This window comes from Cygnus atratus, chromosome 3, assembly GCF_013377495.2.
Source record: "Cygnus atratus isolate AKBS03 ecotype Queensland, Australia chromosome 3, CAtr_DNAZoo_HiC_assembly, whole genome shotgun sequence".
NCBI classification, from domain to species: Eukaryota; Metazoa; Chordata; class Aves; order Anseriformes; family Anatidae; genus Cygnus; species Cygnus atratus.
The window spans coordinates 86,789,183-86,815,821 of record NC_066364.1 but is presented as its reverse complement, the minus strand read 5'-3'; the positions used below and the strand labels follow the sequence as shown (position 1 = coordinate 86,815,821).

Here is a 26,639-nt window from a genome sequence, read left to right as displayed (position 1 = left end):
GTCACTAAAATGGCCAGAGGAGCTGAGTTCACCCGTTACGTACCCTGCAGTCTCCTAACAGGAGAAAACAGCTCCGGTTAAGGCACTTTTAATGCTCCAGGTCTGTTTGGCAGGAACAGGTCTAGCTGCTTTTTTCCCCTTTCTTTGTCCAAGTCCCAAAATCGTAAGGAGCTTCCGAAACACCAAGCTGGCGGACTGCTAGGCCTGAAGCTGGGAGTTAATGATTCAACATCAAGCTGGCAGACAGCTACGGGTGGCGTTCAGCAAAGGTTGATAGGGCTTGCTATCTCCATCGGTGACCTGGACGATGGAACAGAAGGCACCTTCAGCTCGACTGTGATGACCCCAGATGGGAGGAGAGAGGGAACGGAGGGCAACTGAGGCATTAGAAGGCAGGGCTGCCATTTAAACGGACCTCAAAGAGCCAAAGAAATGGCTTGACGGCGATCTCGTGAACTTCAACAAGGACAAGTGCAAGGTCTTACCGGTCTAAACTCACCACACAAGGGATCACGGGGGCAAACGTTAGTAGCTCTGCTCAACAGTTTTGAAAGCACATGCTGAATACCACGTCCAGCTTTGGCCTCCCAGCTGAGACAGCACACCCAAGAGCCCAGTGCAGGGGCTCTTGAAGGCAGCTGGGGAGCTGGAGCACAGCACACGCGAAGGAAGGCTAAGGGAACCGCACTTGCTTAGCCTGTAGAAGAAGAGGTTTAGAGAAAATCTAACAGCAGTCTTCCATTGCTGGAGGAGCAGTTCAACAGTAAGGCTGGAGCACCGAATACCGAATGGAGTAGCTTTCTCTTTATGACACTGCTTTTGGGGAAAGATAACTCTGTACACAGGAGTAACCAAACTGAATCGGAGGAAGGATGCACATTTTATCCACGACAGTGCTCTAAATGAAATGTTTAGTAAATAATTTAAGAAAAGGTATACATACAACATGTTCTTTGTCCAATACTGCTGTGATTGCACCTAAATAGCTAGCATCCACAATCGTCTGTAGCCAAGAGTTGCATGTTGTACTGTTTCTAATGATTGGTTTAAATTGGGCACCTAATCATTTCTTTTGGTGCCCCCCAGATCATACTGGAAGAGACAGTTCAATCCAAACTTACGTTTTCCACAAATCCAGAACTTTGAAAACCTCTCTCACACTCTTACCTTCCCACCTCCAACTCCCGTCACCTTTTTGGGGTTGAATATTCATTGTCTTGCATTCATAACCCACTGCATGCCTTACATTTGTAGTTCTGTTACACTCCTTTTGAGTGAAAATATCAAAACTGCACACGTGACAGCACTGAAATGCACTTATATTCTCAGACTGGTTTTTGTTGACTTCTCCAGTAATTGCTTATATGATCGCTGCTGAGCATTTAGCTGGTATTTCATATTTCTAGCACAAGTGCAAGATCTCATTCTGTCATTCTGAGTCAGTTCAGAGTCCAGTACACCAGGCTCCGGCTCCACTGAATTCTTATGAGGACTTCAAATTAATTAAATGCATTCTCACAGGAGTTCTTCTTCTCCTGATAATTGCTTCCATATAAGAAAGCTGAAGTAGAACAGGCTAGATCCATTAGTGTTTAAGCTATATTTACAAGTGAAAGTATTCTTTAGGATGAATTTTCAAATGCTACATAAGAACTGGCAAAAATGAAGGAACTTGTACATTTAAGACAGCTATTTGCAGCATAAGGATATTTCAACATGGTGACTAAACAAGTGGAACTTCAGTGTCACTATAAGGGGGCGTTCCCAAAGGTTAACTTAAGCCTTGGAAGACTGGTCTTGCCATGCTGCTTCAATGGGAAGCAAGTTCCCCCAAAAGTTCAGAGTAGGGCCTTCTCCTGTGTTATTACCTGGAGAGGAAACCTAGGATTGTTTGTTAATTCTGGCTTACAAAAGCTATAGAAAACTGAGCAGAAAAAATCCACTGTTAAAAGGAAGCCTATCTAGCAGTATCGTGTGCCATCATTTACAACGCAACAGGGATCTGGGATTCAGTAGAAGAGAGGTCAATTGAATCTGCCACAACATTTCTCCACAACACCCGAAGTTCCTTCTGGCTCTCCAATAAAACCTTCCCTATCTTCCCAGCATTGCTTTGCTGCCATCTGCCCAGCTTCCTAATTCCCTAACCTTTTCCAACTCTTTCCCGCTGTTACCCAGCCACTTCATCGCATTTCTCTGTCCCATCCCACACCCTCCCAGCTTGACCTTTCTTTAAGTAGTTTTTCCTGCCAGTTTCTGTAGCCTGTTGCCCGGTGAACAGTTTATCAAACTCTTCTTCTACAGCTGCCAAATGCTCAGCTGGGACCTTGGTTGCTTCACTCAGGTCAGGGAAGTGCAGCGGACCGAACAGCTCTCCCTCCACCAACTGCAGAGCAGACCGAAGCACTGCCTGGCCAGTAGCATGCTGCGCAAGCCTTCACTAACCTGCACTGGAGGTGGGATACACGTTTCCAGGAATGACACTAACATTCAAGACTGCTTAACTGATAAGCATATCCCCTCCTCCTCCAAGTAACGCACAAAAAATATCAGTAAAACACTCACTGAAAAGCCTTAGCAGATACCCCAAGACATTTTTAAGCATAATGATCTTTATAATTATGTGACAGGTAAGTTGTTATTTCCATAATTTTACACTTTTAATCTAGGCAGTAAAACAAAAGCTGGCCTTTTTCCCCCTTCTCGTGCATCACCCTTATCAGCGGAGTGCTCTTTCCCCTAACATACATGCAAATCTTCAAACAATGTTTTGCTTCTACCAGACTTCCCGTCTGCTTTTTGACTAGCGGTGTGCACCGGGGCCTTACCAAATCCTGACAGCCTTCCCAGACAAGGCAGCAAAGGCATCAGGCCAATACCAAACCCAACATGCGACTCCACCGAACCCAAAAGAAGCTGCAAGTGTTGGTATCCACAAGCGCACCACAAACGGAAGAGCAGAGGGCAATGGCTGCTCTTTTTGCAAGTGTCCACTTGGTGCTAGGCGCTCGTCTGGTGACGGCAAGCAGTTGCTGCAATTAAGGGAGCATTAACTATTTAAAGCGCGGCTTTCTAACGGCAGAAAGCAATACTGGGGCATCACTTAAGCCCCATCAGGAAAGCGAGCTGATCCGCATGTAAATTTTTTATTTAAAACTACAGAACTGGTGAGCAGCTACAGATCCCAGGGGAACAGACGACACGCAACGAGCTATCTCCTAACACGCCCGGGCAGAGCATGATACACTCAAAGGTTGTCCCAGAGTCCGCATGGTTGTAAACCTTATCTCCATTTCCAAGACATCCTAAAGAAGCATTTCTGAAGGACGTCATACTGTTCAGAGAGAATTAAGGAATCCCTGTAACAGTGAGGGTAGACAGCTTTGCTTCCTGATTTGAAAGTAACTTGGAAAGAAAACCTGAACTAACAGGTCAACGCCACACACAAAAACCAGACACAATCATTGTTAAAAGATCAGCAGAAACAAAGACTGCATCTACAGTCTAGGACACGTTTTTCTTATACTCTGTGTTATAAAATCCTTGATGTTTCATATCACTACAGTTACGGACACCAATGCAACAGGAACCATAAAAATATTGTTATAAGCTGTATTAGCAAGGACTCAGAAAGGTGTTCTTCTGAGCCAGTCAGCTGCTAGGCAGGACCAGTTATAGCGCAGGAGAGTCTATCAGATCGAGACCACTGAGTACCCCAGCATTCAGAAGAGCAAAAAGATGAGCTTTCTAAGATGAGCAATCCAAAGCAAAAACCTTCTTCACGCTGCCATTACTTAAGGTCCAACAGAGATTTATCTGCTTGCTTTCGTAACGTTCTGGACTTGAACTGATCAGTTCTCTCTGCCAGGACCTATTTCTGCCAGGTTTCTTCTACGTTTTGCATAATCTGGTGTATGACATGACTGGGAGCTGAGCTGTAGGGTTTGTCACATAAGCATATTAAAAGCTGTCCTGACCAAAGATGGACCACAATCGGTTCTGAGGTTGAAAACCAGCATTTTCCCCGGGACTTCCCACACCACTCAGAAATACCTCAACTACCTGAGACGGAACACAGCAGGAAGGCAAAATTCAAATCCCAGGCACAGAGCATAGTCTCTCTTCTTCAGGTCAGCTAGAAGTATTTCAAGACACATCTCCTACCTGTAGAAGATCTTTTTCAAATCCATTTGCACAGGTCTAGGAAAATTTTGATTTTCTGACTTTAAAGCATTCTGAAACCTTTACTCATACAGCACTACTGTTGTGATGACAGCCATGAATCCATCAGCCAGAAATGAATAACCTGTCAAGTTTTGCTCTCTTGTCTGGCAACATCGCATACGCCTGCATCACTGTTTGTTGTTACTTCTGGATCCCTGCAATAAACATAGTAATGTAAAAACTCCTTTAAGGACACGCAAAGAGATCTCTATTTTTATTTTATTTTAGCTTCTGCAGAAGACAGTCCAGATGTGTTCCCCCAGAGCTGGAAGTACCAGTTGACAGCATCTTGACGATCTGGCAAGAAGCGTGTCAAGTGCGACGCCCCCTGATTAAGCTAGCAAACAAACAGAGCACGTGGTGGTCTACAGTCATTACTGGTATTAAACACAACTCAAATCTAACAGTTCTCCTGTTCTGCTTTTTCTAGTGCTTAAGACTCTTCATGAATAACCTTAGGATCACATACATCAATGGAATGATCTCTAAGAGAAACATTCTTCCCAGGTGAGCGTCGTCAGCCACGTCCAAACACACTCAAAAGCAAGGTGGGCCGCAGCAGATCACTAGGTAAGTTGAGCAGTGCTACTGCGGTGAGCTTGGAACAGCTGAACTGCTGCTGCCTGCAACTCCTTCAAGCCTAGAACGGGATGGCAGAGTATCCCAACAGGTTCTTCCAAGAGATTATACCAAGCGCACACTCCTTCTGTGATTTCCAAGCTGTACTGGGTCTGTACTGCAGAAGAGAATCTTTTCTTCTTGTTTTGCCTCCTCTACCGCATGGAAACAAAACAAAAAGAAACAGAACAGGATATTCCCAGAGGGATTTCCAAGGCTCCATAATTCAGAGTAACGCAGCTGAGGACAAGCAGCACTCCCCAGCTTGCTGCCGCAGACGACCCTTCTGGGCTGGGATCTATTTCCTTCTCAACTCTTCTGTAGGACGACCAGTGGCTAAGGGGCTTCTGGTGATAACGCAGCCTCTTCTTCCCCTGCTGGAGCTGTTATATACATGCGCTGAACAGATTCTGTCCTGTATTAAGCACTTGGATTCAGAAGTCTGTATTTTGACTACTTTTAGGGACTCTGGAGTAATTTGGAAGACTTTAGCTATGAAACACTATGCATTTTAGTAAACAAGGCTCTGAAGCCATTACTATGACAAATTCATCTCAAAAGACCTACAGAAACCTTCAAGATGGTGACTGCCCATCAGCCAGTACATTCCAGTTCCTTAATGGGTTCCTGGTCAAGCTTCCCTGGGAATTACAGCACTCTCCCAGTTCAAGCAGTTTTCTTCCTTGATTTGTAAATAAAAGGATCTGATCTATCAAACATCTCTATGGACACTCCGAGAGTCACCTGAGAAGTTTGCTTTGCTTTTGTCGTTCTTTTTGGCTGTTTTGGTTTGTTCTTTGAGGCAGAGGAGAAGGCTCTTCCTTAGAGCACTGTGTCTAGAGACTGACATTTGGACCATTCACGCTCTTCGGGTACCAGTGTTCAACTCGAAACTGGAAGCGCACAAATACTTGAAGCCCTAAGAGGGAATAAAGAGCCTGACAGACACGCATGACAGCTTCCTGCTAGTCCTGACTGACCACTACCAACAAACACACAGAAACGTGTAATATCCAGTAATCACAGGAATTGTCCTTGCATTTCCCAGCGGGTCTCTCTGAACAGCATCGTGTGCCAGCCATCATGTAACAGCTTTGGCAGAACAGAAAGAACAACCTCACAGCCAGGTAAGACAAAGATTAACGTTACAGGATCACCCGATTTTCCCCTTAGCAATGGTGCTCTTATTCACTCTCGTACTCCAAGCTGCTCCAAGCGATGACCTGGTGCTCTTGAATACACCTGCAACATCCACACAGCGAACGGACTGAAACAGCGAAAGATGATCACATGTTCAGTAGGAAGATCTGATGAAGATTCAGAGTCGTATCCCATAAAAGTAAGGGAGAGGAGCAAAAAGCATAAATATTCCTCACTCTATTCCTACAGCTTGGGCACAGAAGAACAATCTCTGGCTCATCGGATATATCAGACCAATGATGTTAACTCCAGAAACTGACGAACAAAGGCCAGAGGCTACAGCTGGATCTTTGGAAGCACGGGGAAGACATGATCTATAACTGAACTGCCTGCTGGCTCTCAGTCTTTTGCCTTGTTCTTTAACGCACCGAAGAGAGCAATCGGCATTTAGATCCTAACGAAGGCAGGCTCCGCTGCTCTACCAGACTGAGTACTCCGCAGGTCCAATCTTTTCACTCAGAAGGAGCTCAAAGCTTACTATATTAATATAGGTGCAGTTAACTGCAACTGCAGATGAAAGCAACACCAGGGTTTGGTGGTATTTTATTTTATTTCATTCTTCCCTTCTCCATAATAGGGGATCCTTTTCCTTCCTCCGCTTTCTAGATGGAGAAGCTGCTACTGTTATGTATATATTTTAATTTTTTTCTTAGGTAATGACCAACAGCATTTCTGTCCACCATAAAACTTTTGGCAGGGCAAAAGCCCTGCAGCCCCAGTTACCAAGGAGGGCAGCAGTCTCCCAGGAGCAGCAGCTTTAATTCCTAGGGACTCTATTTTTAGTTGCAGCACCAGAAGTCCCTGTAGCAACAATATCCTTTGACCTGTCATTTATGTCAGTGGAGGGAACGGGGACAGAGCCGGTCTACGGGTCTGAGTGTTCAACTACTGCTACCCTACATTAAAAGAGTTTGTGCTGTACAGAGCACGCAGACATCTGAGAACAGTTGAATTCCCCTTTCCTCCTCTTCCCAGAGGAGGGCTGAAGAGGGAGAGAACAGGAACGAACGCAGTCAATAACAGCCTCAGGGACCGACTGCTGAGATGCACCTGACTTCTGACAGTCACGCCAGTCTGAACCTGTACGGATGTTCGCTTCAAGTTTCTTCAAGCTAAACCAAGGTTATCATTTTTTTCCATTAACATAATCATCAGTCACACTGGAGCAGAAAAAATTTGGGTAGATTGCAAGCAATTCTGTTGTTTGGTGTGAGGAGGGGTAGGATCCTCCTCTTGCAGTCGCTCTGACTGTCACAGGGAAGACTGACAGTAAGGGAGGTATACATGGGGAATGTGCGTAACAGAAGCAGAGCAGGAAGTTATTTTTAAATAGTTACTAGTCAGAGAAGAATTACCATTAGCGTTTTGAATATTAAATCAAATCCCTTGCAAGACTTTTATCGTAGAAAAATGAAAAAATAAAAGCTCTGACTGATGTAAAGTTCACTCCTTCTTCTGTCCCTGAGAATTAAACACTTCCTACACAGACAACCAATTACAAATTAAGCCCCCGATTTACGCCCTCTTCCTCCAGAGCTCAGAAGCAATTCTCAAATTCTGACAATAGTTTGAAAAAAAAGAAAGAAATTAAGTTATTAATAATAATAAAAGCGCTTTAGGAGAGAGCAAGATAGAAAAAAACAAATAGAATTTTAAAAGCCAAGTGATTTGAATTCCGAAGAAAGCGGGAAACACCACACAAGAGTCTGATTTTCAATACAACCAAGCTACAAAAGCAGTTGACAGCCGCTTAATAATTCCACAAAAGTTATTTTTTCTCCAACCTTTTAAAAATACATCCACTCTAAATTGTGAAAAGAAATCACGGATTTTTTGTTCTGTTCTTTTCAGGTTGGCATAATAGTTGCTGGTTCTTAAAGTAAAAGGCCACGCAGTACCTGGACTCTGTCATCTCTGCACCATTCCTGACATTTCTGTGCCACGTGCAGGTGACAACCATCAATCCTTCACTAACATCACTCAGCAAAGCCAGATCCTCTTAGTTACACTCAACTATACAACTCGAAGGAGAAACTAAATGCGTAAACACACAAGCAGTAAGCAGCAAATCTTTCTGTTCCAAGGACTGGTCTCACAACATACCGGAAGAAAAACCCACAATATTTTGACAAGTACCACTGCTTAAAAACCATTAATGAACTGGGGGAAAAAAGCTCTGTCAATCACACATGGATCTTTTTTTACGGACCTAGATTGTAAATAGCGTACCAACATCAATGGGCGACCAAGAACACCGCTTCACAGTTACTGAGTTGCTACGGTCTAGCTTCCACAGAGCCTGTCCACAACCCTGCCTGCTTCCCGTAACACCCGAGGGAGTACTACTAGCACCACAGACAATCGAGACATGCGGCAGCCTGAGGAGTGACGCAAAGGTAGATTTAAAACGTACAGTCACATCGCTTTCGGATGGCTTCTGCTCTTAAAAAATTCTGTGCCGCGAGAGATCAGGGGATCAGGGATAGGCTGAGATGGAAGGCACCTCTGGAGCTCATCCGGCCCAACCCCCTGCCGAGCGGGATCACCTGTAGCACCCTGCACAGGACGATGGCACCGGGCAGGTTCGGTGTACCTCCAGCCGAAACCCCGCGGCTGTGGGAGCTGCGTTACCGCACCAGCCCCCGGCTGGACAAACCCACACCCGGCAGCACCGCGGGCCTTCACGCTGCCGAGGCGAACACCCGAGGAACGGCCGCGGCGGCGCCCCACGCCTCGCCCCGCCTCGCCCCGCACACGGCCCGGCCCCCGCGCCTCGCTCACCGTTGAGCGCCGACGCCTGCAGCGTGGCCCCGGAGGTGCCGTCGATGACTTTGATGGCGCCGCGCGCCGTGACGGCCAGGATGGCGTTGAGGGCCGGGTGGTAGCACAGGCTGCGCAGCCCCTCGGCGTCGCAGCGCAGGCAGCCGTCCCGCAGCAGCAGCCACTCGCACGGGCCCGGCCCGGACGACGACGACGACGCCGGGGCCGGGGCCGGCCCGGAGCCAGAGCCGGAGCCGGGGCCGGGCCCGGCGGGGGGAGCCGGTGCCGAGGAGCAGGAGGCCGCCGCCATGCCGCGGGCCGCCGCCGCCGCCCTGAGGAGAGGAGGCCCGGGGGCGCCGCTCGCTGCCAGGCCCGGCCGCCGCCGCCGCCAGTCACCAGCCGGGGCCGGGGAGACGGGGAGAGGGAGAGCGCCAGCGTGCGCGGGAAGTGACGCAACCGCGCCGGATGCGGAACCGACCGCAGGGCTCCGAGCGGAGGGGGGGGAAGGAGGGGGAGAGCGGCCGCTAGCTGCGGGCAGGGGGAGGGGGAGGAGGGCACGGAGCTGCCGCGCATGCGCAGGGGGAAGGGAAGGGGAGGGCTCAGCCAGCGAGCTGCGGTGCTGACCCCGAGCAGCAGCGAGTTCCAACGGTAACGGGGTCCCCTACAAATCGGGGGTCTTATTAGAAGGACCCCAATTAGCAGAGGTTTCAATAGGATGGAAACACATTAAGAAAGTGTCTGTTCAAAGAAAAGAGTAAGAAAACACCACAAAAACGCACAGCTATCTGTGCTGGTTAAGCTACTCTAAAACTGTTCTGAGAGCAAAGCAGCTTTGAAGCTCGCCTCACCGCTTCAAGTGAAACCTTAAAGACCACTCACACTAAGACAAACTTAAAAGCACACCTCCTCCAGCTGCATGTTGTCTCTAAGCCCAAACAGCTGCTTTCATGTAATATCCAGGTAGGTGTAAGTTTTTGGATAACACAAGCTGTGGGATACATAGTAAAGGGAGAAAGGTTTGTGCATTTTTCTTTCTGCTATATGCAAAAGCTTGTCCAAAGCTTCTTTGGTGTCCAAATCTCTCCTACAGATAGGGTTCTCTACCTTGAAATAAGGTGATTCCATCTTGGAAAGGGAATGTTCTGCTAGAGGGACAAAGTTTCCATGCATAACAAACCATATCTTTATTATCCCAAGAATTTATTTATAGTCCCAAACCTTGAGATCGATGACAGGTATAGGAATGGAGATGTCTTAATTCAGTGAACATACATTCTGTAAACAAGTTGAATTCAATTTTTTTTTTTTTTTATAAAAAGCATCTTATATTTACACATACCTTATCTAAAAATAACTTTATTGAATGCAAAGTTAATACAAACTATGAGAACCATTTGAGAGCTGTTTGTACATATTTCTTTGCACAGCGTATGCAAAAGGTGACCCTAAAGATACTGAGATTAAAAGGTGCAAATCTGCAATTGTGTACAAAATATGTACTATGTTAAGTGCATATCGACATTGCATATTACACATGCCACATCTGTCAGAAGGAACAGTTAAGTTGCAGCTATAAATTTCACAGAACATTAGCAGAGAGAAAATGAAAGTATTTCAAGATTAAGTAGAGCATTCTTGCATCCTTTGAATCACTTGAGATGCACACATCCATTATGAACATCAAATAAACAGCTATGCAAAGAGGAGCTCCTCTTAAAGCTTCCTGACAGCCTAATAACCCAAATGCACTTGTCAGTGATGTCAAGCATGAATTATGCCTGTGTAGCTGGAGTCTTCTAGTTTGACATTCCTGTTAAAAAAAAACAAAACATAGCCATGACAGAGATGACCAGATTCTTACACAAGACTCCACAGTGAATGTGCATTCCTGGGTAAACTTTTTTTTTAAAGCGTGATATGAATACCCTCAGAACACTTCTAGACAAGCACTAGGCTGCCAGCTTAGATTAATTGGTTTAGTATGACTGTATGGCAATTCCACCAAAACTTCCACAGAAGTCAAAAAATCAGGTGAAGAGTTGGTCACTCAACCAGTTTTCTCCATTAACATATTATATGCTAGATTGTTATTTTACAGTTTGTGTCCAGGATCAAGTTTAAGTAGTTCTGTTTAAAACCAATGCAAGCGTCAGCCAGGAAAGCAGCTGGGGTAAGGTAAAGGCTTGTGGTAGCGTTGGAATTTCAGTATGCATTTTGCAATTGGTGAGTGGCAAAAGTTAGCAAAACTTGCCATTGTAGTATCTAAAAAGCTGAGAAACTACAGTTATGATAAGGAAATACATCCATCAGGGATCAAAGACAGCCCTTACTATTACCTTGTCATGGTTGATTTTTATTTCCAGCATTGAGAGGGGAAAAAAGACACAGGGAATGCTTTCCACCTACCCCTGCTCAAGACACAAGATTACAAAAAAAGATACTTATGATCTATTTGGTAATACTAAATACTGAAGATTGCAAGTGACTAAGTACCATGCAAAGTGAATTTCAGTGGAGTTTCCTTGCGAAGAAACATTACCATAAGGACCATTACATAAGCAATCAACACAGTACACAGGAAATATTTAACATGTCATCATATTACACAATCCTTGGATAGTCAAAATTAGCAAGACTTATAATTGGTACTGAGGCTGTAGTTCTAACTCACTTATGGGGGAAGAATCTGACCTTACAGCTCTTATTTCTTTTTGCAAGGGGTTAACAGCTGTTGGGAAAAAAAGGATGCAGGTTATATACCATGCTACCCAAAACAAAATAGAGCAAGATGTTGTAAAACAGTTAGGGAAGCATTCTTTTTATTTTGTCATCATAAAATAACATCGTTTAGAGGTCAAACAAATGTGAGAGATCGTCTTTTTTTTCTTCTGACATTAAGCCAGCCACAACTGAGAAAGGTGTTCACCTGTCTTTCTGTAATTTTAAACTTAAGTAAATTAAATCCTCTAAATAAGCAATTTAATTACGTCACGCAGTAAATGTCTTGCTCCTTTGGTCAGAGATAGTGAATGAAGACTTCAAATACTTGTCATTTTTAAACTTTAAAAACCCAATATACATCCTTAACCAAGGAGTACTTATGCTACACACAAGCCATACATACAAAATACACAGTATATACATGTTTTGAAACAAATTGGAATTTATAAAAACTCAACAGCCAAATCAAAGTAATTGAGGCACTAAATTAAAAGTAGTATCTTCATGTCTTGATTATACAGGCTATTCTGTGAACAATCAGGACTGTTCCATAAATATATATATTATCTACAGAATTTGCTGTGCCAAAAAAGCCAGCTGTGTTTAAGCTCAAAAGAAAAATTGCACTTGGAGATTGTTACAGTTAACTTCTCTTTTTTCTCCTCAAATATAGTAATCTGGTCCTAGTGCTTTTGGCACAGGTACGGAGTTGTATTTTTGCTACACTTTCTTATAAAACACAAGATTCTTTTATTTTGTTCATTAAAATCTGAAGAGTCTTAAACAAACCTAGAACTTTAATACAAATCTATATAGCTACAATTACTTCATTAAATAATATACACAAATATGCTCTTCAATCTTAAAACATCTTGACAACTGGATACAAAACAGTCACTTGTATTATTCTCCAGCCTCCTTAATCTTACGCATTCAGTCTGCAAGTGACTAAAACATGGGTTTTGGCCACATCTTTCACTAGATCACACCCCAGTGTACAAGGACAGGAAATAAATGTATAATAAAAAGATTGGATAAATTAGAAGGGGTTTCTTGGTCTTGAATTCTTCTCCGACTAGTAAGGATGCAGCACTGTATGCAGCCCAGAAGACTCCAAACAACTGAAAAAGAAAATGAACAGTCTTAGCTGACTCTGTAAGACAATCACTCTAAATACCACGATAAAGAAAAAAAGCAGGTCTTTTCAATATAATTAGAATGAAACATACAAGTTTAGGTGGGGAAAAAAAAAGCTTCACAAACAATCCTTCTGCCCCCACACAGAGGAGAATATACTATGTATATCCATTCAAGTCTAAGGAAGTATTTGAGAGAGGCATGTTATTTTACTTTGACTTTTTTTTTTTTTTTTTACTGAGGCAAGCAGCTAAGGAACTTTGGTAAGCTTTTTGTAATGGAAGATGATACCATAATGCAAGCTGTAAGCTTCTCCAACTCAAACCCCACTATTTTTATTTATTTATTTTTTTTTTTAAGAAAAGAGACAAGCAGTCTATTTGACTTTCTCCTGTGATATATACCAGAGGGTTAAATTACCTTTTTTTTTTTTTTTACTTCTGGTTTTACTTTAATTATAGTGCTCCCACCTCAAGGTAACTGAAACTCACCTTTCCATTCATTTCAGATGCAATGAGAAGTCAGATACAAGGAGAAGTCTCCCAAAATATAATCCGTAGCAAAAACTTCATTGCTTCTTCAGTTAATAACTAACTAGTTTAAAGGACTAGTAGAAAGTATCATTACATGTAAATACTATGTTACATGAAGTTAGTACACATACTTTTTTCAAAAAAAGTCTTTAGGTCAGTGAACTTGACTCAAGCCTCAAGCTAATGAGGTTACAGCAAAAAGTAATTAGACATCTATTATCCTCAGGCAGCAACTTGAATATTAATGGAAAAGGAAAAAATACTTAAAACTGAATGAGAACAAAGCCGTGAATCTCCTGCATACAGCAAGACCAAAGTTCTGTTCAGGAGAAGGGCAGACAATAGGATCTCAGCAAAAAAAAAAATTCTTCCATGCTTCTGTCAGAGTAGCTCAAGTTGGTTGAGGGATTATGCGACTGGTTCAACTGTCATTGCTGAAGACAACAAAAAAACCTGCACGCTCGTGATTTTGCTGCCTAAACTGGGACAGTGGAGATGGATCACGACTAAATTCTCTAAGATACTTTAGGAAAATTGCAGCAATGAAACCAATCAAGGTGCATTACTCAGCTAGTTTACTTTGCTGACTGCAACTGGAAAAAAAGTGACTGGAACTGAAATCTCACTTGCAGTTCCCCACCTTTAAGACTGGGGAGTATTTCCCCAAGCACAGAGCTCCTAAGCCACAGGAAGCAGTACGTGTCACAGCACAGGCAGTTTTGACTATATGCAGCTTGTCCTGCCTTTTCCCACTAATGATCCAAAGGTAAGAACCTTCCACAGATTTGCCCTGAAGTTAATGTAAGACTGCTAATAGTAATCAGGTAACAGAGGTTTCATGTAACTTAAAAATAAATACAAGTTAATATTAATTAACTGCCAGGTTAATAATTTGCTTTCTGGATGTATCACTTAATAGTAATTGCAAGTTAACAAATCACAAACATAGCTATTATTCTTGTTTATCATAGAGTTTAGCTGTATTTCAATTATATTGTAAACCAGCAAGCCAACAGGACAGAAATTAATCAAATCAGCATAACAAGAACGCAGAAAGCATACAGCTTAGCCAGTAAGTGTTCTCAGTCAACCGTCCAGAAGTTTAGCAATAACTTCACAGGCTACCTAAAAGGGTTGTATGAAGTGTTCAAGAACATTATGCACTTCTAGGATCTATCAGGGAACGTTGCTAGTTTCACTGAAGGTGTCCGACAGCAGGTGGTATCAGGCAACCTACTGCTTTGTGCCCTGTGTCCCACATCTGTAGAGTCAGAGGAAATTTTCACCTTCTCTGCAAAGGATATTGAGAGATTTGCACTGCTACCATTATGGGAAGGTCTCAGAACAATGGCTAGCATCATACTCATGCTGCAATAACTAAAAATAAACCAGATAATGAGGGAAAGGATTGAACAGCTTACTTTCAGATTCTTCATTTTGATGTTTAATTACACATCTGCATCTAAAGTGATAGCCCTAGTTACTTTTTAATGCAACTAATATAACTCAGCAGAATACTTAAATAGAAGCTAACCTGATAACAAGTATTTCTGTATCCCCCTGGGGACTGTATATTCTCCAAGTACTCGAAAGAAACATTGAAAACAGAATTTGCTTAGTAGTCATATCCACCGTGTTAACCAAAAGAATCAGAGTTCAAGTTGTACTTATATTTTGACACGTTGCATTGTCCTGCAGGGATTAATACTTTAAGTGTTAGGAAAGTGACTTAGAGTAACTGTAAACAAATTCTCAGTAGATGTTACCAAACTTACTTTTATTAGGGTAGAAACCACTTCAAATGATCCAACCACCAAAAGTACAGGTGCTATGACAATGAGGGGAAGTAGAGAATATCCTATCACACCAAGAACTTGGCCGTAAGCAACCTGAAATTTTCAAGCACATAAAAACAGACTTTGTAGTACGAAGTCTTTGTCACCAAGCAATTTCATCATGTTATAAAAGTATGAATAACTATAATAATGTGTTGTGTATTCATGAAATTTCTGGTAAAAAAAATTTGCTAGCATGAAAATTCTTTTTCTATACTATTCCCTATAATTCTGTAGTTAATCATTCAATTCCTTAGAAAAATGTCTTTATTTAAAAAACCACAAACTAATGACATTTTTAACACTTGCATAGGAAACATTTACAAAAAAACATGAGGGATGGGTAGAGTTACATATTTTCATGTCCCACCTTAAGTGGTTCACAACTGCCACTCCATGGAGCATGCAAATGAAACCTAGGAGCACAGAACTAGAACAGACCTCTCAGTCAATCGTAGACCTGGCTGCCACAGGCAGCAAAGAAATGATTTCCTGCATTAAGACATTAATATATCAATTTCAAAAGTACTTAAATGCTTTCAGCATTAGCAGAAGACCTAGAACCTGGTCTCCCTACGGTACAGAAATCTTTTGATTTCCAGCTTAAATTTATTGTGACTGATTATCTTAAACAGACTAGTTCAGAGTACTTCCATAAGTGCTTTTAGTTTCGTTATTAAATGGATATTAAAGTGTCTGATTTTCCCCTAGTACAGTTGGAAACATCCCTTGGCCCAGCTGGGCTTCTTCAGTTTAACTTTGCTTGAAAGACAGTTACTTGTTTTGCCTATCTCTTGCAACAGCTGATCCTTCACAGTGAACTCTGCAGCTCTGTAGTGATCCCTCTCCCCTTTCTCACCAGTTCATACATTCTGATCATTTCACATTCTGAGCCACAAAATGTACTGACTTAAGGGTATCTGAATTATGCTGGCAAAGGTACCTTGCAATCACATCTATAGAAGCACTCCCCTTATAAGAGGATTCAATCAGTTTTAAGCTGCAGAGCCATTTTAAGAAGTTTCTATCCTCCTGACTCTTCCGCTGTGGCAGTTTGCGGGCCTAGCCTTAAGTCATTTTCTGTTGTTCACACCTGAATCACTCAGTGACTCAGTTTATAAACACCGCTCACTCACACAGCCATGCCAGCCCTGCTGATGCAAGCAGCTGGAGGCAGGGATGTAGGCCAGAACCTCAATTGGCTTCACAGCTGAAAAACACCCACTGACTTTCATCCTCTAATGGGTCTGAACTGCATAAGGCCAAGGATGAAAACAAACACTGGTGGGCGCTCTGTACAAGGCTGCTATACAACTGCTGTCAGCCTAATTAAAAAAGTGAAATAAAGGGCAATGCAACGGAGGAGAAAGGGCCCCATTTAGCTCAGCGACCAAAAAATTGAAAGCATTTGTCCTCAAGAGAGGAGTTTAGCTCTGGATCACAGGCACCTGTACCAATCTCCAGGATTTGCAGCATGAATTTCTAGTTTTTTTTTTTTTTTTAACCACATCCAGCACTCCATGCACTGCACAGGAGTAGCTGACCACCTCTGCATTTTAGATTCTACTTCTGGAGGCCAGGAACCTGAAACGTACACATTAAGGTTCTCAACTGCATCCATTCTTAGTTGGCTAAAATGTCCAAAGCCAAGCACCAAGAAAACAAAAGAACTACTGAAAAATGTAGTCAAGAGACTTTTTTTAATTACCTCCCTCTACCCTCCTTTTCACATACAGGTACTTACATCTCCTCCAAGAACCCTGGCCAGTAAAAAAATTGTCAAGGATCCAAATATCCAAATAGTTATAATCCAAGAAACAACCTTAAAAGAGAAAGAACAATTCATTTCTAATATTTTTCACTGTGAGAAAGGATAACTCATTTATATTAATAATTTTCACTGTGCTCAAGAATTTCATCATACGAAAATGAATTCTGAATTGCAGCAAGATTAGTTTTACTCAGTGTTACCGCAAAGCTTGAGAATAAAATTCAGAACTTACATTTACAAAATCACAGTAATGGCAAATTCATGCAGATGTAAAGCTCAAACAGTATTTTCTATGTATTATAACATTGCATCAGAGTAGGAAGAAATTAGTTAAATGTAAAGCTAAGATCACCCTAGATAAACATCTTCATATCCTCATATTCCAAAAAGTTGGCTGTTTTTAAAAGTCATAGCCAACCAATGCAAGCGGTAGGGACTCTCCTTCTTTCATCCACAAAACACAATTTTATTCCTTACTCAATTTGAGAACACTCAGAAGAAATAAGCCTTTAATTCTTGGTAGAACTTTACGATGAGATAGAAAAGAAACAGACTCAAAGTCCTGGGAAGTAGTCTGCAATTATTTTTCATGCTTCTTTCATTGCTCTGTTCTTTAACAGAGTAAGCTGGAGAATGGTTTTAAGATTCTTTAACAGAACCTTCAAAGTAACGTAGCTGTTCTTGCAGGTGAGCTACTGGGAGGATTAGAAGTAAAGCTCTCTCTTTTGAAATACGTTTTTAGAGGGAAACACCAATCTCAGTCCACTCTTTCTATTTCCAACTGTTGCACTTAAAAATAAATTCACCCCCTATTCAATTCTTCTGTCAATCTGGAACTTCGAAATAAGTGGAAAAAATTGAATTCAGTACTAACCTTATTTAGAACAGATAAAAATCATAGCACTTCAAAAAAAATAGGTAAATAACATTATGCTATTTGTGAAAATAGCACATGGCCTCCTTTTACATCCTGCTTTCCTCCACTGTCTAAAGAAGAGAACCAGATTAAAGTCTTAGAGCAGGGTCACTCATCCCTCCAACTTACAGGCCACCATTCAGCTCGTCTGGCCTCGCTGCTGTCATTCCTCCTGTTGCTGGCTGCCAGCTTTCCCTCCTACCACAAGTACAGCACTCTAACATCTTCATGGTAAAAATCACTGTTCCTAACAAACATTAGGCCAATTGTTCACGTACAGAAGATACACAAACTACAGTAGAGAACTGATATGTCACAGGATCGAGGAATGGTCCTTGCTTTGTCTGAGAGACAGCTACACGGCCCACCCAGAAGACCTCAATACTACAGGGTTTAGTCTACTCATTTCACATCTCACAGAAACAAGATACTGATGGCAAACTCTTAGTCAGCATTTGGTACACCAAATGGAAGCCAGAGGCCACAAAGGGAATGATTTTGTCTCACCTTTCACAGAAGTTCTAGCATAACCACACAGTTACTTTACATATATGGCTTACTGCTATTCTACACTCTCTTTAGAGCAACTAAGTACACAAATAGTCAAAGATTACCAAAGATGCAATTAACTACTGGAAAAGCCCACCTAGGCTCTCATTCAAATTGAGACTACAAACGATAACACCTCTCTATTTCCAAGTTGAATGTAAAGAAAAAAGTTAACTGTGTCTACGGAAGGCGATTAAATCTGCACAGTGCCTTTGAAAAGCTATTCGCTATAGAGTTCAAATGGAATTACGGACAAATTCTATTGACCAGGGGAAAGTTACTGTAATTGCGCATGGAGGACAGAAGAGCAATGTGCACTAATGAAGATCAAATATGCTAGAGAACAGCTGTAATTAGCACAAGTTAAACGGTTGTAATACAGTACAAGTTAAACAAGTAGCCTTATTTGTCAGGAAGTTAAAATTCATGGCATCCACATGGATGTTCTGGGATAACATTTTCAGTAATAAAAAGCAAGTTAACGAAAGGTCAGAATTAGAATGGAGATATTCACTAACATGACTATAAACTTACCAGCATCAACCTGTTTCCTCTATAAACCACATCTTTACATCATTTTCTTATATAAAAACCTGACATTTTAACCATGATTAACTTATCTGTGGGTTATTTAATACATTTCTTGCTGCTATCTTTCTACATCTTAAGAAACAGTATTTAGAATGCCCCACAGCAGTATGTGAAAAAACCACTTTCTACCTTCTTAAGAATGCGAACTGCTTAGCGATTGTGTCCCCACATTTCATTTCAATTTATTTTTACACTGGAGGCTTATACCTACCTTAAATTGTCCATATAAGGAAATCATTGAGAAGAAGAGGACAACTGCCAGAGGACCCCAGAAATCTGGATTGTCTCTCACTACCTGCCTATTAAACCCAAGAGATGGCATAGGCATCAACACGCATCGAATTTTGTAGTAAATATCCTTCAGGTCAATGTCAAGTTCCTCCCTGAAATTGGAAAGCAAGGGAGCATTACTATACATCACAGGAATGAAATAGGGCATAAAAAGTAAGGTCAAGGGCAAACAGGTTTGTAAAGCATACCTGTCACCATAAGGCTTTCTGTAGCCGTGACTAGCAAAGGAATAGTTCATCCAGAATGAAGCAGTGCCCTACCTTCATCACACATTCAATAGCCAGTATGACACAGACATATTTCGTTATACAAAAATCAATTACATGACTGAGAAAGGCAAACATCCACAACACATCTGAGCAGTCCACATTAGGACAGCAGATCTACTTTCTGGCATGCCACACACGTGACATTCATACCATCGTAAACCGACGTCAAAGACATGCGCACACACAGAAGTGGGACATCTGTGTGCTCCTGTGTTAAACAGTTTGCCAGGAGCACACTTATTATGGAAATGTCTTGTTTCCAATTCTACAAGAAATAAAACATTTCCAGTCACCACTCCTAAACCATTTCAAGTACATCAGTTTTTTGTTGTTGTTGTTTTAAGTGGGATTTCACGTGCTTCAGCAACAATAGTTTTCAACAGACCAGTTTATGCCAATTGGTTAATCCCTGGCTTGTTCCCAGTATGAGTAAAAATAAATGAAAGCCAATTAAACTAGTAATAAATTCTAGCGAGAGATCTTGTTCCTCTCTAATTGCCTTTTCCAGTCCTTGGCTACAAACCATCTCTAAGCAGCTACAAATCAACCAGAAGAGTCTTCTGTAAGGGAGGCTCTTAGCTGGTACGTCGTCATAATTCTAACACAAGTGGAAGGAAGCAGACTTCCCAAGCAACGGGCAATTCCCTTACCATTGCTTAAGTTTATCTGCGGAACCTTGGGGCAGAACTGTACCTTGGTGTTTCCCCTGCACAGTTATGAATGAAGCTCTGAAGAGTTGCAAGAGACTTCAGGCAGTTATCACTCTGCTCTACATTTAGTAACAACCCTAAAGGAGTAGGGAAAAATGTATATCATATTCTAAATCTGTTTACGAACATTTTGTACTGGGCTTTAATTTACATCTTTTTCCTTAGAAGAGCTGAAGCGAGAAATAAAAGCAAAAAGACAAGATTCACTGCAGTTTCTCTTTCCAAAGCGAAACACTGCTGGTTGATTCTCTCCAGGTAGTTTCAGGATTGCCATTACCAGCCTATGTCAGGGTTGTTGTTACTAACCTGTAACTAAATACTAAAAATTGTTCTTTAGCCCATTCCTTCGATTCAGGGTTGCATTAAAAGCATCTATTTTTCCTGCATTTACCTAAACAGTATATAGCATTTTTATATTCCACTCTGAAGGTTGTGTAACAGAAATATTTTCTTTCTGGAATTAATTTCTTGTCGTTGCCTAAGGCTTCTCATAGTTCCTTGTGTAATAAACTGCCTTCCCCCTGAAGCTGTCAGTCACCTCACCAAAGATGAGATGGTAGCTGTAACAGGAGACAAGTGCGAAGAGCAAGGCTGCCCAAATAAGAAAGAAAAGCCCTCGCTATTATTGAGCAAAATGCTCGTGTGGTACCACCACATCAGCGAACTTGTCTCAGCTGTCTGCTGTTCTTTAAATCCATAAAAGCATTCCAACTAGGCGGCTTCATTACAGCCCATATTCTAGGAATAATTAGAACAGCATAAAAACTGCTGCATAAATCAGATGAAGGTTCTCTGTTAGCAAGATTATATTCCTTCTGTTTGCTACAAAATTATCAATGCCCTGGTATGTTCTTCTCACTTCCAACAACAGGCAGCTAGAACACCTAGAACACAAACTTTTTGTGGTATACAACATGACACAGAGCATTCACATGTTGTCACCTCAGTACAGCAGTCTATTTCATAATTAAGTTACAGGTTTACAGAATAGACTCAGTCGCGCAGGTGCTACTCCTGCACATTTTAAGTTCAAGTACTTTTCAAGTAACAATTTCATCAAGCTCTCCAGGCGTCTGTTCTCTCCTAGCACCCTCATTTGAACTCTTCAGAGTACTTTCCTTCCCCTCCGTTTTTAAAAGCATCATTTTCTTTTACACAGGAAAACATCGAGACACCAAGACTGAAACGGCTTAGGTGCAGAACACAGGCTAAGAACCAGGCTGCCTGCCTCACAGAGCCATAACCTTAAGATACAAGCTGTCTTCAGACAATCATGTTTCTGTGAACAGAACACGGGATGCAGACGTATGCAGTTTTAGGGACATTTCTGTCTTTCAACAATAATTCCTTTTAACACAGCTTTATATTATAAGATAGCATGAAAGAATATAAAGTTTATGCTGCTTTACTTCTTGCAGAACACTTTTTTTTTTTTTAAACCATGACAAGATCAACAGATAAGAGCACAAAAGCCATGAAAGTTCTGTACTTACACTGACTAATAAAATTTGGACTTCACTTCTCCCTTCCTCCCCTACAGTCAGTAACAAGCCTTTCTTTTACAGTTGAAAAAACACCATAATGAAAACCATTTTCATTCCTGAACCAACGAGACTCATTGCTGAAGTAATTTGTCAAACGGAATTCCAGAAGGCTGTGGGACTATTTGAGAACCTATGAACTGTTTCTTTTACCTACACAGCTAAGAAAGAAAAATCTAGAAATAATTATTACATACAGAAGCGGCTTGTTATCTTCTGGGTCATCATCTTCCACTTCCAGAAGCCAGCCATACCCTCTCTGTCTCAGGAATGTAGTTGCAGTAGATTCTTTGATGAATTCTCCTCCAAGATTTAGCTTAACATCTGGAGTTGCTATGGACCCACTAAGATCTTCAAGAAAAAGGGAGAGAAAGATTCTTAGCAAGATAAAGATATTTATATCTGATTTCAAAAGCACTGGAAGATGAACAGATGTATAAAGCTAGATGTGTTGGTCATCACCATGAAATATTTAAAGTTATTCATTAACGTAACTTGAAAGGGTACTTCTGGTTTTGTGAGGGGTAACAACGCTGGTTTAGATGACCAAATCCTAGCGTGGAGCACTTGTTTTGGTGACACAGTGTAACGGTATGACAACACCTTTCAATCTGTGCTTTATCATTAAGCATTTAGAGGCATAAAAGGAGTTAACTATGAAAGTCTCAGCGTGCTGAGAGCTGTGGATTTACCATTTTTTCCTGACCACACTGTCTCAGAGCCCATTCCTGCACACTGGCATTGTTTCACCCAAACTCTCTCCTTACATCCAACTTCTCACAGAAAGAGACTATTTCCAGGTGTTTTGATTTGTAGCCTGCTTTTAACACAGGTTAAGAAATGGTAGAAAAAAGAATACTATCAGAGATCCCCATGGTCCGTTCAGTAAGGAGAGATACAAGAACGCTCTTTAATACACTATGATCTTGCTTTATCACAGCACTACCCCCCCCCCCCCCCCCCCCAATTTATACATGTTCTGTCTGTGTCAAAGTTTTATTTGCATTGTGTTTGGTTAGCTACAGATGAAGAATACAAAACAGTTAATGAAAACATATACTGAAGAAATATACTACTGAGGAAATAAATAGGAGGGAATGAAAAGAGTTTAAGTATTCCATTAAGAATTCATAAACTTCCTCTTTTTTCGGCTTAAAAACACAACACACAACAAACAAGCAAGCCAATTATTTGTACAAACCTTGTTACAAATATACTGAGAGGCAAAGACTCCCTTCTCACCCAAGATTTTTTGCCTCACTAAAGAAAATCTTGTTTTGCCTTACTGTTGTGTGTTTTTATACACACTCACACAAAATCCTATGTACAAATTTCCCCAAACACCTACCTACAGCAGTTACTTCTGAAATATTCCTGCAACATGCTCAGAGAACTCAGGCCACATTTGTGGATTATGTTTGAGACATCATCTACCTGAACGCAGCATAATTTTATAAAATCTACATTCTAACAGTGACAGGACGTCCTACAGTGTTGAGCCAGCATGTCTGAAGCATTTACTCCACACTCAGCACCACAATTAAATTAACAGAAAGAACTCTGTCCCAAATCAGCTTGCTAGGCCACGCCAGCTTAAATTTAAGCTTCCCCATTAGTGCTTCTCAGCTATTTCATAATCGTGACAGTTAATGGTCTGTTGCTTTGATTCCAAGAACACCATCTGCACAGGATCCTCATGAAGATCACAGTAATTTAAAGAAGGAATTTCTCTTCACTCCTTACACATCGGCACAAACACATTGATCCCACCAGATGCAAGCAAAGCCTTCTGCTGTTGCCTGGGGGAAGAAATGTATTCTTAATGCCTGCATGTTGAGGTAGGGAAACCCTCACAAGTTTTCTATTATCAGTGGAATCCTTCTGTCATTCTAAAAAATACCTGTCTGTGCTACAGGGCAACTCTGCTTCACAAGGAGGTGTTCTCGTGATTCTTTGTGCGCAGCTGTGGCTGCCAAAACACGCAGCCAGAACAGCCCAATCAGCCTTCTCTTTTTGTCTTCTCAGTGATGACTGACAACCCATCCCAACACTGGAAAACTTCTACACAAGTCTTCTTTACCAAGGCTCCTGTTAGCACTCAGTGATTAGTGAATACCTACAACCACCTTTTAGATCGTGAAACCTATTAATTTGATCTTAAATCTATGTTGCAAGATGACATCTCAGGTGGGACAAAGCAGTGCAAGAGGTTAAAACAAACAAAAACCAGCCTGTTCTTTAACCCACACATGTCCACTTAATCTCTGCCATTCTTTCCCACAAACAGCTACCTTTTATGGAAATAATACAAAAAAGCTTATACATTTTATTCTTTGTATAGATCAAGACTCAGGAAATAACAAGAAACTAAAATGCAATGTACAGTATTTTTATTTTGAAATATCAAGCTGTTTAGTTTTCCTTACGTCTGTTCGTTAGGATAGGCCTATGTGGCACTTTGCAGAGAGGACTACATCAAGCAGGCATGAGATTACACCCCACTCGTGCTCACAAAAAGCACAGAGCTGAATTCAATGCAACACGTCCTACTGGGCAGGTGGTTTTAACACACTGGGTCTGACAGACTACTAACATGGGGCTCAGCAAATGCTTCCGGGGGAAAACCAAGGAGTCTCCCAGAATCCAGATCCTGGATCCCTTTTCAGGTCAAGGCAAAAAAGGGGAAAAAAAGAATTCAAAGAAAAGCAACGTGGGTTGTACCTACTGATTAGTACGCCTTGTCAGAGCAATTGCTAAGTTCACCAAAGCTCAGAGTTCAGCATTCTGCAGTACTTTTTCTCTTCAATTCTTCTCTAGTGTAGGGCACCAGAGCCAGGATTTGCACAACTCCCAACCTTGCCTACAATTGTAACTAAACACACAAAGTCGACAGCTTGTTGTTTAAGCGGCCAGAGCCCAAAGGGTCACCCTCTGCCAAAAGAAGGCGGCACAGCACTGCCTGTTGCGTGCTTGTTTTTGCGGCGCTAAGACAGAAAGTCGCCACAGCATGCCAGCACGGCGCTGCTCGGAGGGAAACGGCAGGCCGCGGGGCACACTTCACCCCCTGAAATACACGGAAGGGAAGGGAAGGGAAGGGCCCCGCGCTCACCTTCGGCATCGGCGGAGGAGACGAACGTGAAGTCCCCGTTGCTGGGCGCGTAGAGCGGCGGCTGTGGCCCCGGGGGCTGCATCTCCCCGCCCTCCGCGGGGGCTGCGGGCCGGTGCCGGTGCGGGCGGCGGGGCCTGGCCTGGGGCCTGCCCGGGGGCTGCCGCGGCGCTGAGCGGCGCCCGACGGCCACGGCGCAGCCGCCTCACGGGGCGACACGCAGCGGCCCCGCGCCGCGATTGGCCGCCAGCGGGGCCTCTCCGCCCGACCCCGCTATAAAGCTTCCGCCGATTGGACGAACCGGAGGGCGGGCGGGGCAGGAGGCCCCTCTCACCGCGCCGCCCCCCAGGGTTGCGTCAGCAGGCGGCCAGCGGGCAACCGGCGGCGGGCGGGGCCCGGACCGTCCCGTAGGGGGCGGGGGGAGCTTTGCGGCCCCTCCGCTACTGAAGTACGGCTTTATTTGGGAGTTCAAGTGTCGAAAAATGTCCTGGCAAATCATAAACATTTCAAGGGTAACGCTGGAGGTTTCCTCCAGAAGTAGATCTAGAGGGTTTTTAACTCTGGAGGGTTTTTTTTTTGTTTTCTTTTTTTTCTTTTTTTGAAGAAAGCCGTCATCCTGAATGCTCGCTTCCCACCTCCAAGAGCTCCAAGATCATCTGGTCCAACCATCGCCCTACCACCAATGTCTCCCACTAAAGCATGTCCCCAAGCACCACATCCAACCTTTCCCTGAACACCCCCAGGGACGGTGACTCCACCAGCTCCCTGGGCAACCCGTCCCAATGCCTGACTGCTCTTTCTGAGAAGAAATGCCTCCGAATTTCTAACCTGAACCTCCTCTGGCGCAACTTGAGGCCATTCCCTCTAGTCCTATCATTAGTTACCTGCGAGAAGACGCCCATTCCTTCAGCTTTGCTCCCTCTCAGTATCCACATGCAGCTGCCATGGTGTTCATTTTCCACCATCCCACGCCCGCGTGCATCAATGGTGTCTTTGGACAGCCATCAACCACACCAGGGCTCCCCAGGGGTCCATCAGTCTGATAGCTCCTTCGCCAGGCCTTGTTAGCAGTAGCTGTGATAACTTGCAGAGCATCACCAAATCCTCCATTCATAGTCTGTTTCATGACACTGCTGTGATGCACTGTTTTTGAATGTAGTACTAAAGAAGTTTTAAAATAATAAGATTGAGGTGCTGTTGCTAGTCCCTGTTATAATAAGGGAACAGGCATGATGGCTTTCTATGTGGTCTATACTTTGAAGAACCGGGAACAAAGATCTAACTTTTTAAGGCTTAAGATTTAACAGGAACTATTCAGCTGGAAGGGACCTACAAAGACCATCTAGTCCAACTGCCTGAACACTTCAGGGCTAGCCAAAAGTTTAAGTATGTCATTGAGGGCATTGCCCAAATGCCTCTTAAATACTGACAGGCATAGGGCATCAACCACCTTGCTAGGAAGCCTGTTCCAGTGTTTGACTACCCTCATTGTAAAGAAATTTTGTAAATATTGATATATTTGGAACCAAAAAAGTTAAAAGAAGATAAATTGCTCTAGAGAAGTGGTTTGATTTGCAAAAGGAACATCCTTTCCCATACATATCCCATTACAGAAAATCACTGCGAGTTCCATCTCAAGTAATTTTGAACAAGTAAAAGCTTATCTGGTTTTTACAGAGAGAGCATGACCGGAAACTTCTTTTTTTCCCATATCCAAAGATAATTGAAGTTTGGGTTTATATGAAATATAATTTGTGTTCGGGTTCTCTTCGGACATATTACAGTGATTATCAGTTTCCTTGCAGCAATAGGAAAAAAAAATCACATATAAAATGTATGGAACCTATTTTTAATTGAAAACCTTTAA

General features: G+C 42.5%; 2 protein-coding genes across 3 annotated transcripts in view; both read right to left on the bottom strand.

The window, feature by feature from the left end:
• The window catches only part of BIRC6 (baculoviral IAP repeat containing 6), a 178,099-nt gene extending 168,987 nt beyond the window's left edge, over window positions 1-9,112 (bottom strand). For both annotated transcript variants that reach the window (XM_035564936.2, XM_050709359.1), the window contains exon 1: window positions 8,824-9,112. In XM_035564936.2, coding sequence (XP_035420829.1) covers window positions 8,824-9,112 — 289 coding nt within the window. The remainder of the gene's footprint in view (window positions 1-8,823) is intronic.
• Window positions 9,113-10,142: 1,030 nt separating this feature from the next.
• On the bottom strand, window positions 10,143-25,036 carry YIPF4 (Yip1 domain family member 4). Its single transcript, XM_035561137.1, has 6 exons — window positions 24,776-25,036; window positions 21,864-22,017; window positions 19,067-19,238; window positions 16,773-16,850; window positions 14,969-15,082; window positions 10,143-12,644 (listed from the first exon to the last, which is right to left on the bottom strand). The coding sequence occupies exons 1-6, from the start codon at window positions 24,855-24,857 to the stop codon at window positions 12,507-12,509; spliced, it is 738 nt and encodes a 245-aa protein (XP_035417030.1). The 5' UTR covers window positions 24,858-25,036; the 3' UTR covers window positions 10,143-12,506.
• Between the last annotated feature and the right edge of the window lie 1,603 nt (window positions 25,037-26,639).

Bases quoted from the DNA above. Each gene is read 5' to 3' on its own strand.
- YIPF4 (XM_035561137.1), bottom strand. From the start codon at position 24,857: ATGCAGCCCCCGGGGCCACAGCCGCCGCTCTACGCGCCCAGCAACGGG. The intron at 19,239-21,863 runs GTATGTAATAAT...TTCCAATTTCAG, and splicing joins GAAGATAACAAGCCGCTTCT to GGAGGAACTTGACATTGACC. The intron at 16,851-19,066 runs GTAGGTATAAGC...TTCTCTTTTAAG, and splicing joins CCTTATATGGACAATTTAAG to GTTGTTTCTTGGATTATAAC.